The sequence below is a fragment of the Eubalaena glacialis genome, chromosome 11 (genome assembly GCF_028564815.1).
Source record: "Eubalaena glacialis isolate mEubGla1 chromosome 11, mEubGla1.1.hap2.+ XY, whole genome shotgun sequence".
In the NCBI taxonomy this organism is placed as follows: domain Eukaryota; kingdom Metazoa; phylum Chordata; class Mammalia; order Artiodactyla; family Balaenidae; genus Eubalaena; species Eubalaena glacialis.
Window position 1 is genome coordinate 52,704,264 of NC_083726.1, and position 18,125 is coordinate 52,722,388.

The 18,125-nt window shown below is 34.3% G+C and overlaps 1 protein-coding gene across 2 annotated transcripts in view; it reads right to left on the reverse strand.

Moving 5' to 3' along the window:
• Positions 1-18,125, reverse strand: part of MSRB3 (methionine sulfoxide reductase B3) — a 174,563-nt gene that overhangs the window by 121,954 nt on the left and 34,484 nt on the right. For both annotated transcript variants that reach the window (XM_061204379.1, XM_061204382.1), the window contains 2 exons: positions 3,155-3,263; positions 1,456-1,533 (listed from right to left, as the gene is read on the reverse strand). In XM_061204379.1, the coding sequence (XP_061060362.1) occupies positions 1,456-1,533; positions 3,155-3,263 (187 nt within the window). The remainder of the gene's footprint in view (positions 1-1,455; positions 1,534-3,154; positions 3,264-18,125) is intronic.

Below are 18,125 nucleotides of genomic sequence, written 5' to 3' on the forward strand. Positions count from 1 at the left end.
CTTTACAAGAATGCTAAAGTTTCCTTTAGAGTCAATATCACATCAAATATGAAATCCTGAACCCCACCAGCACCTATGTTTGGATAAGGGTCTTGCTTTTACTATTTGTGACTCAAGATGTCACATGGGTTAAATCCTTCATTTACAGTGGTTCTGTTTCTTATTTAAAACAGTAAGTTTTCCTTAGATCCACTACTTTACTGAATCACATAATAGGGAAAGAAATGAAGAATCTTAAACAAAAAGCAAAGGAGATGTGGCCAATTTTTACCATTTGGGATATTAACAAGTTTAACATGGCTCAGCAACTATCTTAAGTGTTATATCAACTATTATGACACAAACTAAAGGTGTTGAAATATAAAGACGTGTGTTTTCTGAGAGGAAATGGGTGACAATTTGAAGGGCTGGTTTTTTTAACAGAAAGAATAAATACGTAAGAATTCAGAACAGATTCTCAACCAACACTAATGTGCAATAAGGTTTATGCAAGTTAAGAAAGGTTTTAAACTTAAAAAAAATTTTTTTCAAGGAAACTACTGTTTCCTGTTATTTCTGGGAAATCTGTAAATGCTAGTGTTTTCAAAAGGAAACATTTGTGGAGCGATATTAAGTATGTTTTACTTGCTACACATATCAGATTCTTGTTTGTTCATTTCCCCTAAGAAGTCTGTAATTCTGTTTTAAATAAATGACATTTACTCTCAATTAAGGTTTCTGTCTTCTTATTCCCCCAAATCAGCATCCCTATGGGAAGTACAGGGCTTCTAGGATTTTCTCCACCTACATAAATAAATTTTTAGTAAAGAGCTTTCTTTCTTGAATAAGATCCATAATCTCCAGAATACACTGTCTGAATTAACTATTCTGTTGAAAAAGTCTATGTACTGGCCTGTTTTATAGTAAACTACTGGGATCTTTAAAATAAAGATTCTGGATTAATGCAAAACTCAGAGTATGTAATTTACTTATATATGTATAAATATCTATTATATTTCCCATTTTACTTTCAATACAGCTATTGCCCTTCATTGCAGAAGTATGAATAATCAACTTGGTGGATATTATTCAATCTGAAGGATGCACATAGAGAACTTCCATCATGGTCAAATAAATAAATTTAGGGCCATCACTTGATGACAGAAAAATCAATAAATACATAGACATTTCTACGTTCACCAAAATCTCTTTTATAGCTCTGCTAAGCACCATGGTTACTAAGATGAACAAGTTAACGTTAGGTATTTTAAAGATCCAAATAACGAGAAATCAGCCAGTCTACCAAACTGGTAGTTTATCATGAAAGTCAACAATTACTTTTGTTTTGTGGGGGGCAAAATAGAAAAATTAGAAATAAGAAAATTTAGTAATGGAAAGATTCTAATGTGAACAGACAATACCAAGTTTGTTGCCATATGTGATTTGTCCATATCCATAGGTTTTTAACATACTTACTTGAACAATGGAGTTCCACAAACAACACATTTATATATTCCAGGATCTTTGTGATGTGTATATTCTCCTTCGAAGGCACTGATACACAATAAACAGAGCATAAAAAAATTAATTAAACAAGTTAGCATTATTTCTTATAGAATATATTTGCTTAAAATACATTTTTCTACGAAAACTTTCAAGGGCTTTTTGTCCTAAAATGAGAACAGACCAAACATATGGAAATCTGAACATTACTAATACAATTCAAATCTGTATAATAAAATGTGCATATAACAACTCCAAACTCGTGCGGGTTAAATTTTTTTAAAAATCAGGCCATCTAGTTATGTAATGCTTAGAAAACTATTTTCCTATTTAAAAAAAAAAAAAGCCTGTAGTTCAGATTCACAGAAAACAACATTATTACATAAGATTTCTGCTACTCTACAGTGTCCAAGAGTATATACCAGAAAATGCAGAAGGGTCCAACACTTCCAGTGGAAGGAGTCTTATTTTTTGGTTTGAAAAGAAATATTGCAGCTTTAAGGGAATATTTTTCTAAGTTAACAATCTTAAAGGCTAGGAGGTCATTCAGCTAATACAAATCAGCTGTGCTAGCCCAACAAAAAGTCTGTGCTCTGCAGCTTGTTTTTATTATCCTTTCACCCTCTTTATGAGGTCCAATTTTTTTATAAACAGAATTTTTAAGAATGACCTAATCTCTAGTTGTTTGTGTGCATTAAATCATTTTGCTAGTCATGTACACAACAGGACGGGTAGACGTCTTGGACCAAGACCGAAGTCCATCGCTAACTCATTGTGCGGTAAAGGTGGACGTTGTCAGAGATTCAGCATTTGGTAAATTCAGTAAACAGTATATACTGTGACAGGAAGACAGTGTTGCCTATTAACAAAGACCCCACGTGTGGTAAAGAGCTCTTTCAGTTCATGAATGAAAACAAGAAGTTACATCATTAATAAATTTGGATCAGAGGTAAGTTACAGCCTTATGCCAAGCTCCATGGTATAAATTAGACAACAAAATGGTTGGACTTTGGCAAGTTACCTTTGAGCTGGAATCAGCTGAGAGAGACTTTATTCACTAAAAACAGTCTTGGAAGTGAACAAACTCTTTTTTCAGGACTTAGGGCAAACTTCCAAAGACCAAAGCCATGTGAGGGCAGTTATTGAAAATTTTTGACATTCCAACCACAAATGAGCCAATAAATACTTTCTCCACATGTGCTTCAAAAAGAAATTGGAGTGGGGTAGAAAGGAACTAAATTATGCTACCTTCTTTTTGCAGCCAAAACGTCTATACTTACAATGGCCACCTTCAAATTTTCAGTATCCTGGCAAAATGCCATGTCCCTCATGGTTTTGCTTACTCTGATGTCTTCCCAAAAAATGTACCTAAATCGCTATTACTTCCACACATTTTGTAGTAAACTAGAAACAGGCCCTTAACAAAAGCCTTGTGACTTTACAAAAGATAGAGTGTTCATTAAATGGGGGAAAGAATAAATAAAACTTAGTCTTAACCTAAGCAATACCATTTTCAACCTTTTCAAGGATACTAATTTGTAGACTTTAGCAAATAAGTATAGAATCCTTTAAATTAAATGGCAAGGAAGAGGATTCAAAGGTGGGGAGGGGGGATAAGGAGGATGAAGAAAACTAGCTCTTGCTTAATGGCGTTTTCGTAAGCTCGCCTTACCTTTCGGTCCCTTTCTCCTGAGTGACATGGTACTGCTGGGGTGTTAGCCGCTTCCTCAGTTCCTGCTGGGAAAAGACCACCTTACAGCTCTTTTTATCCCTACATGACCCTGGAAAGAGAGAGGATGTGGGAGAAGGAGGACTTTTAGCTTGAATCCTAAATAACTGCTTTGGCTGGCCGTCACAGCACAGCTTCTGCAGTCACTTGTCAATGACCAGGCCAGTCCCTAACACACTAGACAAACTTACCTGAACTGCAGCTGGCTATTTCTTTCAGTTTAAAAAGAATGGTATTCAAGATTCAGGTGATTCCACTGGAGCACTGACAATGTGCTACAGCCAAAGCTGCTGGCATGAGACAGTAAAAACCCATCGAACATTCACAAGGTAGGAATACATCCTTTACGTCTCCCAGTACCTTGAATTTCTTTTTTTTCAAATGAATTCAAAAAGCATAACTCTATTTATAAGCATTTATGCTGTATATATAAGAGGATGGGCATATTATATTAAACAATAACTCTTCATTCGTTTAGTAGAATAGCCTGAAACCTTCCTCATTCAATTTCCAACCTGGGTGATTTAAATACTATCCTATTTGTTTATTGAACCCTAAAGATGTATCTTTCCACAGCTAGGAATTGCTATTCTCTGTGATTCTGTCAGAGGCTTCACTAGGTTCTGAAGAGTCCTTAAAAACAAATATCTCTTGCAAGACTGTATATTAGCATCTTTAAACGGGCAGCAAGAAACTTTTAATAGACTGCAGGAGAAGGCATTTACACTAATGCAGATTCAAGAAGTTCCAAAGAAAGAGTGAGAAAAATAGGGAGGGAGGAAAGACAAAGAAAAGCAAAAGTGAATGTGATTTTATTTAGAGACCTACATTTTTCTTTTTATAAAGTATACTTAGAAAGACTTCACTGGCTAAATATATTTGAATGGTAAAATAATTTTAATTAGATTCTAATAACAATGTTAGCTTTTATTTCAACTTATACAGACCGCAATAAAATGTCCAGACAATACCCACTTATATGGGGGTATTTTGTCTTACCTGAACAAATGACTGAAAAGAAATACAGTCGGCCCTCTGTATCCACAGGTTCCACATCTATGGATTCAACCAAACACGATGGAAAATATTCCCCCCCCAAAATTCCAGAAAGTTCCAAAAAGCACACCTTGAATTTGCCATGCTAAGGCAACTATTTACATAGCATTTACATTGTGTGAGGTATTATAAGTAATCTAGAGATGATTTAAAGTATAAGGGAGGATGTGCATAGGTTATATGTAAATACTACGCCACTTTATATAAGGGCCCTGAGCATCCTCAGATTTTGGTATCTGCGGGGGGGTCAGGAACCAATCCCCCATGAGTACCAAGGGATGATCAATAACTCCAGACACGGCAACCCTTACTCACTGCAGTAAAATTGCTTTTCTTTGCTTTTCCATCACAGTGCGAAAGAGGCACGCAGATGTCACCACATGCAAAAATTTCCTACCATGTTACGAAATTACTGAAAGAAAGCTTGCTTAGTTCCCCAAATATTAAACTCAATTTGTTTTGAAACATAAAAGAAATATGATTTAGGAATAGAAATGCTTTCTACTTCTTTTACTTTTAAGGCACCTAATGTCATCGTATATGAGATCACTGAAATTAAAACCGGAGAAACTTAACTAACCACTGACTCTGATTGTGGGATTGAAGAAGGATATCAGCTTCCAGAATCAGGGCCACCAAGATAGAGTGGTTGATTCTCTATGAGAAAATATGGAGGCAGCAAAAGAGTAAACCAGAGCTGAAGAGCAAAACACACCTTTGAGTAGACCTGTGGGTTGTCAAATAGCGCCTCTTCTGACCTTCCACAAAGAATGTTGGCCCTGCTCTGGCCTGAAAAGATCCACAGGAACAGCTGGCAAATCACACTAATGGCATGTTGGTCTCTCATCTCACTGAACCCCATATTACACTAGGCTTTATGCAAATACTACTTACATTTTTAATATTTTCTAAGAGATAGAAATGTTCCCCTGAGAAATGTTTGTCCTGTCAGAACAAGCCTCTCCACAACTTGAATGCAGAACTGGCTGTGATAGGTGAGTCTCTGCTCAATTCGCTATAGATGTCTTAAAAAGTAACTTTTTGTTTTTATTGCTTTATATGTTGAAGGGGTTGTATCTTTGTGGATTTTGTCCCCAAAAATTCATTAATTGCAAATCTAACATGACAAAATAACTTGGTTAAAATTATTCTTTCCAATGGCATAGATAATTAAAATCTATACAATTAGAATTAAACAATTCTGTCTAAAATATTTTTGTTAATATATGTTCATTCATACAAAAAGGCCAATTGTGTTCCCAAAGTTGAGAGAACTAAGCTACCCATCTGTAGGTCATTTAGTACAAGAGAAGCAACTGCAGGTTTAAATTACATGGTATTGGATTGCAATTTCCTAACATTGGATGCTTTTCTGCTTTTTTACCTTGAGTCATTTACTAAGGAGTGTTCATAAAAAGTAGCTTAAAGCACAGATGCTTGCAAATCGTTTAGGCAAAGATGTTTCTCTCTTTTTCATTCTGCCTCTCTCAAAAATCTCTCTTTTCTGAAGAAAAAGAATAAAACTGTTGGTCAGTATTGACGAACCATGTCAAGGATTTGTACAAGGAAAAAAGGTAAAATTGAAAACATCTGATTGAAGTAAATAAGACAAACATAAAAGCTTCACTGGTGAATGAAGGGTATTGAAAAAACTTTATTTCATAGATTAGAAATTACTTTTGATCTAAACATTCTTAAAAACAGATTGTTTTCTACTATGAACCATCTCATTAGCTGTGCTACAGAGACCTCGTTTTAATGGCAAGCTTTGAAAGACTGCTGCTGTACTCTTTTGTTAGTCTCCGTCTTATTTGTAAGGGGGATAAAGATTTCATTCCAGCTTTCTTTGTTTGTCTTTCAAGAACCACTAAAGCAGTATTCACACAAATTTTGTAGGAATGTGCCCTATGTCATAGCCTACAAATTATTTGGTTTTGGTGCACTTAAAGGTCATCTTCCAAATTAGCAAAATTTTCCTACATCCTGGCTTTTCAACCTTAAATATAAATATTGTTTCCTAACTGTAAGTGAGGTTTGTTCTTTAAGAAATGCTAGTGTTTATTTAAAGTTGTCAAACTTTGTACATTTTTATTCTTTGGTCATACTATGTTCTCAAAATAATTAGGCTTTTAAAGTGTACCTAATAGCAAAAGGAAGTATATGTGGACTAGAAACAACCATTGTGATTTAATACTAAACAATGAAAAGTTAGTCAGATTTTAATAAATTTCTTGCCACATAGTTTAATAATAATACACTTCCTGGACAATTGAAAGCTGTACTATTACATTAGCTCTCCTAGCATCATAACCCAAAACTGGCATATATAAACACAGAAAGGCTTCACTTTTGTCTCTAATTTCCCTTTTCCCTATCAGACTCACTTTTCTAAAGTCATGTGGTGCCACTGTTAATTTCAAAGAAATCATTTCATTTTGAAATTCTAGAATAATTCATTGGATGGTTTCCCTTTACTATCTTCACTTAGGTACTGTAATTTTCTTATTACACAGGGTAATTTAACATTAGTATTATATGACATCTGTTCAATGACCCCTAAATTGGCTTAGAAGTATGTTAGGGAAAGATTTTTTCCTTTATTTAAATGGTTAATAGAGTACTTCGAAGCCACAAGTGAGCATATGTGTATACACACGCAACACAAAGCATATTTGAGAGGGTAATATTGCCACTTTGGTATCTAATCATAACACCATTCCTTACAGAGTAACTTTGGTATATATCAGACCCACCTTGAACCCTATCCAAGGGCATTTATTTGCTAAAATATGCCCAAAGTCTCTTTTTATATCAAAGCTTGTTCCATATTGTTGCTTCAAAGCCAGTATTGTCTTGAATTAGAGTTCACTTTCTGCCTTGCCTGCTTCCTAGTCACGTGACCTTAGACAAATGGGTCTCTCTATGTGCTACCACCCTCAGAGGTCTGCTATAAGGATCATAGCAATTAGCACTTAACAAACACTGTCTAAACAAATGCAGTATTATATTATCATTTTGATTACAGTGAATTCTGAAGTTAAAACTGTATTTTAAAAGGTAACCAGATCAGGTATTTCAGTGTGCTGCAATATTTTATTGGTAATTATTTTTCCATAATAATTCCCTTAGAACAGTATTTTCCTCACAAGTTATCTTTAAAAATGATTAAAATGAGAATTGAAAGAAGAGAAGAAAATTAAAATTTGAGTGCCTACTATGTGCCAGGCACATTTCTAGGCACTTTCACATAACTACATTTAATCCTCTCAATAATTCTAGGAGGTAGATGTCACACCCATTTTACAGATACGGAAACTGAGGCTCAGAGAGGTTATAACATAACTTACTAAGGACAAACAGCAAATAGATATACTGACTCAAATCCCAGGCTATCTGACTGCAATGCCCATGGAAAACTTATGCTACAAATTTCTTCTTTCTTCTTAAATTATGCAATAACTTTCAGCTTGAAAACCATCACTAGCAACTTAAGATAATAAGAGAGAAAAGTAATAATCACTACAGTACATCCAGAAAAGTAAAAACATTCGTCTATTAGCCAATGTCTGTTTTCTCTGTGTTCATTCCTTCAGCATAGGGTCAGTGACAAGGTTCAAACGGGATTCTCACAAAGTCTATAAAACGTTGAAAGGCTTTTTAAAGTCCTGTTTAGAAGTAAATCAAATCTGTTAACTAAATCTTAGAGCACTTTTAAGTCATAAATCTTATATTTCAGTGTGAAAATTCAAAACAAAACAAAATCCAAAGATCCCATAACTTTAATTTTGGTCCTAGGATCAGAAAAAATGAAACTATTAAATATCTTCCCAAAATAATAAGTGAGTAAGAGATAAGACTATCTTGTTTTGCTTTGAATTAACTAGGTTAAAACAGTAAAGTTCATGTTGAAATATCTTGCTACTATATTTAAAAATGGTATATTTTAATTTTCACTATAAATTATAATTTTCAGTTGGTTATTAGTCTGTCATACTGGGAAATTAAAGAAACTTTTATCCCAGATGTAGTAGTGTTAGGAATTTCTAAATAAGTGGGCATTTATAAAAGCCAAATCTAGTCCATTTTTATAACAGAATATAAAACTATATGCCATGAACCATTTTTCTCTTGTGTTTTGTTTGTTTTGCACTCTAGTAATTTAATAAAGGCTTTAAGAAAAAAATGCAAAGCACAAGAAAGAAAAGCTCCATGCTTGTAGAAGCATGCTCAATTTTTCTGATTTTTTTCTCTCAACGTAGACCTATACAGGAAAAACATTCCTGAGATTAACATACAATCTAAGACGCCATGCCACTCTGGCTTCAGTCCTCTGGTTTCCATGAAACTAGGGCTGCAGGACTTTCTTTGAGGACCACTGATCTGACATTTTTCTTACTGGTTTTTTAAGTCATCAAAAATGTTGAGTGTTTACAGAGTGCCAGGCACTGTGCTAAGTAAAATACTCATTCATTCATTCAATAATTACTTACTGAGCACCTACTATACGCTGGCATTATTCTAAGTACTTAAGATATATCTGTGAACGAAATAAAGATCCTACTTTCATGGAGCTCCCATTCCAGCAGGGGTAGGGGAAGACAGATAAAACACAGTGAAAATAAGTAAGAAAACTATATAGCCTCTTAGAAGGTGATAAGTATACAGGATGGAAAAAAAGCAAAACTGAGCAGGGCAAAGAAGACTGGGAGTGCTAGAAGTAAGGGCTGTAACCTTAAATAGAGTGGTCAAGGTAAGACTCACGGAAGTGACTTTTGAGCACCGCCCTGCCTTAAGGAGGAGAGGAAGTTGACTATGCTGCTATCGGAAAGGAGAGCTTTCTGAACACCCAGTGGAAATGGCCAACGCAAGAGATGAATACACTAAAAAGTTCATACTCCAGTGGTAGAGATGGAGACAAGTAATTGCAACGCAAGTACTAAAACCTGAATATGAATGGAGTAGGTAAACAACAAAGAAAGAATATGCTTTTACATCTGGAAATTTACAATTGCATATCTTAGTACAGACATTGTCTGACATTACCTTCCTTTCTTCCAAGTGAAATCCTTTAAGCCAAGTGCTATACTCAAAATAGCTCTCAGAGAGTATTTGTCTGGCTGAACCTTGAACACGGAATTAGACATGCGGTCTCTGCTAATTTGCTCTATGTATTTAATGTCATCCCTTTCAGACTATAGATCATCATTCCCAACCTGGAGTCATGTGTAAGATACTCAACAGACATTCTTTGGTGATGAATTTTTGATAGGCCTAGAGAGCAAAATCCTTTGGCCAAACAATGTTTTTACCCTTCGGAGACAGTTCAATAACTCTCCGCTTCAGGTGGTAGCAGGGAACATCCATAACTAAAGAAAGTATAAAATTAGTACCTCAACTTAGTTTCCATTTTTTAAAAACATTCTTGATTTTTACATTTAGGTTCAGTTTAATTTCATCTGTCCTCTAAGTCCTAAATATAACACAAAGGAAAACAAAAAACGAAATCTCTAGGTCTTAGGAATCAGAAAGCAGACAACTGTTTCTTTTTAAGGTAAGGATTTGTTTTCTTTTCTATATGTGAGAAAAATCATATCTTTATTTCTCATAGTAATAATCACATTTAATGCCTTCTTGCTGTTTTTCTATTACTTCATACAAGACAGTTCTACAGAGCAGTTTCAGTTATATTCTATTGATGCATGCACAGAGTTCTAATTAACATTAATGGATGTATAAGCATGCCAAGGCAACACACCATTTTAAACTTCTTGAATTAAACAAGACCATATGTTTTAGTGGTGCATAGTTGAATGATAAAATTGGCCTTCTGGTTTCCATACTGAAGGTTTGAATAGATAAACTAAGAAAATATTTTCAAGGAAGTTTTCCTTCCAAGTCTACATATCCTGATAAATTCACCCCTACTCTGATCTTCCATCTGAATATCCTTAGTACTAGTGTATTTACCCTGCAGGGTACTATTTACATGAGCTAATATAATATATTGCAATTATTCTCAAATGTCGTCAGTTGTTTCTGCTTTATTTTCCCAGATTATAAATTCTTTGAAGACATAAACTGTTGAGCCTAATATTAATTCATACCTTCTACAACTATTTATTAAACATCTACAGTGAATTAAGAACTGTGATGTGTACTGGAAAGTTAAAAATGAATAGGTCAAGGTTTCTGCCTTAGGGGAGCACATACTGTAGCAGGAAAGATAAGAAAAACAATCAATACAATGTGCAGTCTTATAGTAAAAATATATGCAAAGTTTTGTGTAAAGAGAGTTAACAAAGAAGACATTAACACTCTTAAACTTTGCCCACCTACATTGACTAGGTCCAATTATAATTGGGATATGGAAAACTCACATTATTTGCAGAAACAGCATCTACAGGGTCACAGGGCCAGAGAAGATTCAAATAGGGAAGAGAACTCCATCCAGACAAGCTGATAGATGTAGTGTGATCAAATATGTACAATGTCAAGGTGGTAATCAAAGAGTCTTTCATGTAAGTGGGATTAGCTAATTTAACAAAGCAAAATAGCCAAGATAAAATGTAGATTCTGATTTGGAAGAGGGAAAATTGGGCAGCTGAGAAATAAGGCAGTTTTTAAATTAAAGGGGAAATATGCCAATGTTTTCTCACTGTACGTCAATGGGAGTAAATGTATTTCCCACAGCATCTAAAGTCTATTAATATGATTTTAAATTCTAGCCTTTGATATTAAGTAATCTGTAAGGCTGCATGATTTTCTTGAGAGGTGACAACAGAGAGCTTTATCACTACATTCATCCAATGATACACTCACCTGAATGAACTCTGTAAGATAGAAACCACATTTTACATTTCTTTTACTTGTGGGTTACAAATTTTTAATTGTTGAATGCATGTGTGATAGTCATTTTATCAGCATTCTCTAAGGGTAGCAAATAAAACTAAAGAGTACTCCTCAGTACTTCAAAATGTAAATCAAATACAAGAGCAATGACTTTTGTATTAATGTGGCCCATAAAGACTAGAGTTTAGGGAAATATTCAAAACATGTCTTGATCCAAAAAGCATTTTCTTACTTGCAAAGCATATGAGTAAAAAGAGAAGTTTTAAAGGCACTGCCATCATCAAGTGACAACAGTGGAAGAGAAAGTTACTTAACTTCAAGTCTATCTGATTGCATGTGAAACGTCTGACGAAGTTAGAGTTCCCTGTTTTTAATTTTTTTTCCAGTATGGGTCTTCACTAGAACATCATAGCCTGTACTGAAAAAAAAATTAAAAAACAGACAGGCTCATTTCCATTCTACATTTCACATGCAATCAAAAAGACTTGCAAAAAATAGTTCTCTCTCCCATCCTCCCTCACCGCCTTGGGAGCACAGACTGAGGAGATGAGAGGTAACCACCCACACAAAGGAAGGAAAGGAGCCCTCTCTTAGATTACCATGCAGAATTTTATTTCCATGTAACATCAAGTATGCTTTGTTAGAAAGAAAATAAAACTTATGTTGTCTAAGAGCTCAGCTTTGTAAATTTCTAAAATTACATTATCACCCAAATCCAATTTAAAATCTAAATTAACTAAGCTCAATGGGCAGAAAATATGTCTGCAATTGCCACTCAGTGGACAGCTAAATCTGAGTCTAGCTATACATTCCAGAAAATCTAAGAGATTCTGGAGAAAAAAAAAAATTCAAAAAATTTACAGTTTTCTTTATCAGCCAGATAACTAAAGAAAAGGCGTAAGACTTCTGAATTATTCAATATATCCTTGAGGGACTGGGGGAAAATCTCGGTCATCTTTTGCATCCCCAGCACCTCGCACTGTGCCTTAAGAAGAGTAAGCCCTAAATAAGTGTATGTTGTATTTAAATATTTATTCAACTCTCCATTTTTATTATTACTATTTAAATTTTCTTCCTAAAAGATGTTTTCTAAATGATGGCTCTGGCTATGTTTCTTAGAATTTAGTTTAAAAACTGCAACAGTAATATTTGCTTAATAAACCAGCGTAATTTTAAAAAATAAATGATGGATTAAATTTTTTTCTTTATTACTGCTCTGAATCCTTTATTACCTCTCTAGAGTTCCACTTTCAAATATTTTATTATGACTAATATTCCATTAATTCTCTGGATTTAAGACTATGAGGTTACCTAATCCAGCATTCCCCAAAACATATCCTGTGAAACGGTGGCTCTGAAAAAAATGTTCACAAGTAGTTCCTCTTGAGGGGTGAGGAGAAGTTTCTATAGTCAAACCAGATCAGGAAAATTTAGGTTACATGGGTTTCCTAGTGAAGACTTATTACAGACTTTCTTATGCTGATGTGCATTATTGAACATGTGGTATTTTGACGCACCATTATTTTCTGCTCCACCAGAAAAGTAAAAAAGAGTTGTCAATCAAACCATGACACAATACTTTCTTATCAAAATAATTTTTAGGGCTTCCCTGGTGGCGCAGTGGTTGAGAATCTGCCTGCCAATGCAGGGGACACGGGTTCGAGCCCTGGTCCGGGAAGATCCCACATGCCGCGGAGCAACTGGGCCCGTGAGCCACAACTACTGAGCCTGCGCGTCTGGAGCCTGTGCTCCGCAACAAGAGAGGCCGCGATAGTGAGAGGCCTGCGCACCGTGATGAAGAGTGGCCCCCGCTTGCCGCAACTAGAGAAAGCCCTCGCACAGAAACGAAGACCCAACACAGCCAAAAATAAATAAATTTATTAAAAAAATAACTTTTCAGCTGCATCCTCACTACCAAGATGATGAAATGTAAAACCAGCTCATCCTAGAATTTATAAAACGTGGTAGTATGCAAAGTTTCTCCATTTGATGACGGGATCAGTTTTACAGGGTATTAGTAGAATGATTGTTCATAATTTGGGAACTGATGATCTTCCAGTCCAAAGCCCTCATGAGGAAACCAAGGCTCAAAGAAGTTATGGGACCTGGTCACACACCTGGTTAATGAGAGCAAGCTCCGCGTCTGCAGCTTTCCTCATTTAATTCTCTCATTCAATATATTTCCCTCTTGAACCAATGCTCTGTTGTACATTAACATGCCCATCTTTCACTAACCCATGTGCCCACAGCCTGTTCCCACCCCTACGCCACCATCCTCCCCTCCTACTGCCTCCTGCTAATTATAATTACATCTACGCATTCCTTCAATATCCTCCAGGAGAACTGTCATTACTTCAAATCCTAATCCAAGAAGCTAGTCAGCCATTCTGGGCAGAAAGAAGCACGATGCTTCTTACTTCTTCTACTCCTTCCTTCAATAGTAAAGCAAAGGAGGAAATGTGTAAATAGAATCATAAAAACACGAAGTATGTAACTCCCTTCATTCTATAGATAACAAAATTTGGACCCAGAGTGGCCATCTTTCTCAGAATGTGCATTCCTTAAGAACAGAGATAACATTACTTACTACGTGGCATTATTCTGATACATAAGATGTTGCTACTTGTTCATCACCATTCATTCATTCAACAAATACTTATTGAACACCTATTATGTGATAGACACAATTCTAGTTGCTAAGACGGAGTAGTCAACTAAACAGACAAAAAAATCTCTACCTTTCTGTAGCTCACTTTGCAGGAACCAAGGGTTTTCCTGTAATAGAAATAGATTTTGATGATCAAACCTATCAACATTCCCAGACTTATTTGATGTTCCACCCCTGACTTTTTATATTTTTCCAGTTTATTCTCCCTTACATCCAGGGATTAAAGTTGCACAGAATAAATTTCTGGGAAATGTCAGATAATGTTAACACTTGAGGGTAATATCTAACTGTGAACGATTTGACAAGAGTGTATTTCATTCTAAGTTTACAGATGAGGAATAGGAATAAAAGGTACAAAACAGATTCTGGGGCCAGAAAGCAAGTTGGTGGTAAAATCAAACTAGTAAATGCAGATTATGCTTCCAATCTCTTTCTTCATCAATACCAATAACAGGACAGCAAGCTCTGAAACTTGCTGTGATGTTATTTAAAATTTGCACAAGAAATATTAAACTATTAATCAAAATGGAATATGCTACGAAGAGCTGTACAATTCTGTGAGCGAACATGCATTTCTGTAACAAAACAAAATCTTAAAAACTATAGCTATAGAATTTTAGATTATCTTTGCTTGCTTAAAATTTAAGTAATCTAGCGAGTTAGATTAGCAGTCTATTCTTCACTCGCAATTACGTGGTTGAATACAATAAATATATCTAGTGTTGAAGGAAATGCTTACCATAGTAGTAACTGAGTAAATTTAAATTCTATAAATGTGTAGCTCTTAAAAATCACCTAAATAACTGATATCTTTGTCTTCACATGGTGTGTGTGTATATATATATACACATATATATACACACACACACGTATTTTGGCTGTGCACACAGCATGCGGGATCTTAGTTTCCCGACCAGGGATTGAACCTGCACACCCTACAGTGGAAGCATGGAGTCTTAACCACTGGACCCCCAGGGAAGTCCCCATGGTATATTTTTATAACATGCATTTTTAAGTGACTAATACAAGTGCAAATATACTAAATGTAACAAAGAGAGAGAAAAACAAGGTAATTAAAATAAATAAAATGGGGGTTTTAAATTTTCAAATGGTTGATTTCAAATGCAAAGACACAAAAATAGAGATAATTTGCCACTGCATCTTGGTAAAATCTATTCAAAGCATTTTAAATTAAAATGTGTCTAGCAAAAGCGGCCATGAGAAATTCAGTCTCGAAATAAAATGTTTGGGATGAAGCTATAAACTAGAAAAGACTGACAATGAATTTTCATCAAGTATTTAGCCTCAATATTAGTGACTCTTTGTGAACTGTCATTCACGCCCCACTCCTTCATTAAACACGTGTTTGTTAAGAGCAAAAGATGGCTCGTTTTAATAAATCCTTCTATGATCTGTCAGGTAAATTACTGTGAACATGTTTAGATAAATAAACTTCTAAGAATGCTACCTATATGATTCCCCAAAAGTGCATATTGTCTAGATAAACTAACTCTGTAGAATTATCATTTGTTTTCAGAACTGATAATATTTTATATTCTTTAGTCGTTAATTAGAGAATTTCTCAAACAAAATTAAAATTTATTTTTTGTTCATGCCCATTTTATCTCTGTTGCTACTAGATTTTGCTATGTATTTTATAATTATTAATGTATGTGAAGAATTTATTCTATATTTAAGAAAAAATTAACAAAATCCACATTTAACAAACCATATGCCCAACACCTTATTCATACAGATGTATTTATCATTCTATGGCAATTTAGCCTTGTGCACAATTTTTAAAACTCATCTAATAATCATATGCTGTACAGCAACTTTTCAGTATTAACTAATACTTTATTATATCACGGAGCTACTAAAACATTTTGTTTTAGAAAAGAATATAGCTGCATTAGAGTACTCATTAATCAACATTTTAAATATAATTTTTCTTAGCTTCCAAAAATATTTTTATTCATGCAGAAAAGGATTCATGCTTAACAGTCAACATGTTAAACTCATAACATTTTCAAGATTCTATAAAAATTCAAAACATAGCAAAACAAAATGTGAAATTTTCTTTAATTCTTGGGTGGTCTGCTGAAGAAAATTTAGCTGCATATAAAACTATAAATTACTGTTAAATCAGCTATTTGGATACAAGATAAGTTAATTTATGAAAACGTGTTTTAGTTTATAGAAAGTCTACACATGATAGACAATTTCGATGAGATGTCCAAGCACAAGGGAGTTGGAATCCTGTTGAAAATGGAAAAAGGTTTTGCACTCTACAAATATTGTTTGAACATCATATAAGCAGAAAAATTTGTGGTTTGTAAATCCATGTGTTCTTAACTGAATATTCTTTACATACTTTTGTTTAAGTTTTCACAATGCACCTATGTGCTAATGATATCAATACCCTTTCATGCTGTGAAAGAATGTAAATCTAGTGCCATCTACTGGGAAAAGTAGATACCATTCAATCAATTAATTGCAAATTATTTTGTGAATTAGGGGAGTTGAAATTTGAATGTCTATTGTTTTAAAAAACCATTTGTTTCTTAAAAAAAAAAAACCTCCCCCAAAGCATTTTCAATATAAATAAATAAGTTAGGTAAGATGAACATGTAAGAATGGTGAAGTTGGAGAACAGAAGGCAGTAAACTGAACTCATGGGAGAGAATTTCATTGGTGATATCAATACAGAAATCAGAAATTATACATTCTGGCTAGAGTTTTTATATTGTTTTGTGTTTAGAAGGCAGGCTCTGAATCTGTGGTCAAGGAGACCTCTCTTATGAGTATCAGAATATCTAATAAAAAATCTTGAAATTATATGAAAAATTGTACAGGTGCACATATGTATCTTCTGGAGGAGAAAAGCCATAACTTTTATCAAAAAAACCCACAAAAAACCACGGAAATGGTTCGTGTTTTCATGACGCAAAATGGTTAAAAATTAAAACTAATATAGAAAGCCAATCTATTCAGTAAGTGAACAACACACCAATGACTTCAATTTTTTTTTAAGGTAAATACAATATCAGATGCTACTAACGAAATATTGCCAGCTCAAACTTGAATAGTAGTACTCCTTATTTATGGATATTGCTCTGGTGCTTATCTGTAGTATTTCCTCTTTACAAATGCAGAACTTAAAGCACAGCAAACAATATTAATTTGCTCCAGAGAAAAGCAATCAAAAGAACCAGAGTTCTTAGTTCTCATGGTAAGTGTAAATATGTACTTATTCCCTTCCTCAAACAGTTTATCACCAAAACTCAAATTGTTTGAGATAAAAAGTAAAAGCAAGTTTGGATAATATACTTTGAATCTGTGTTACCATTTTTTTTTTTTTTTTTTGCTGTTGTTGTTATTTGTTTAGCTACAATGTGATTTATACCTGAGAAATCTACCATATTGTATTAATGCAATAAAGTGAGAAAAGAGAAAGTTTTTTTACAATATATTCAAAAGGCAACCAAACTATGAACTTTAATTTAACCTCCTCATTAGATTTATTTGAGACCCAAAAGAGCCTCAAATAAATTTGTACTGTCTGTTATAGCTATCACTTCACCTACATGTAAACTTTCCAAATGTTTATTCATTCATTTAACAAATATTTATTAAGTGCCAGGCACTGTGCTAAGCTCCGGAGCCACAAGCCCCTGATTCTTAGAGAGCTCTACTTACACAGATGATGGTCTATGACTTGCAAACACCATTTGCAAAATTTCTGTCTTTAAGACTTGTAATTTCTGCATTGGAATATTATGACATAATATCTTTACAAGCTGCATAAACTGCCGTGTGGCTCTTCAATTCATGGAGACTGTTAAAAGTGCCACTAAAGTCAAGAGTAACAACCACATATTATGTGTATGATGTTAGAGAAAAGCACAATTTATCACTGTAATTAGTACTATTTAGACAAATACTCTCACTTGGCTGAAAGCTACCATGATATCTAGTCTAACCTACAATTAGACTTCATTTCTATCAAGCATTGAAACTATGTATAAAATTGTGCTTCCTAATCCCTCCTAAGATAATGCTTCAGTCTTGATTTAGATGCAAGGAATTCTAATGTTCAAACATGGAAAATATTTCTGTCCTCCCACCACAACCAAGCAGATTTTTCTATAAATTCCCAGCCATTAATTAGTACTGAGTTTTAAGATTTGACTAACCCAAAGCCAAAGTAAAAACAATGACAGTTCATAAAATCACAGAATTTCAGAACTGAATAGATTATCTAATTTAAATTCCTCATTTGAAAAATAAAGAAACTGAGATGTGGAGAGGTTTACTGATACGTTCAAGGTCTCACAAGTT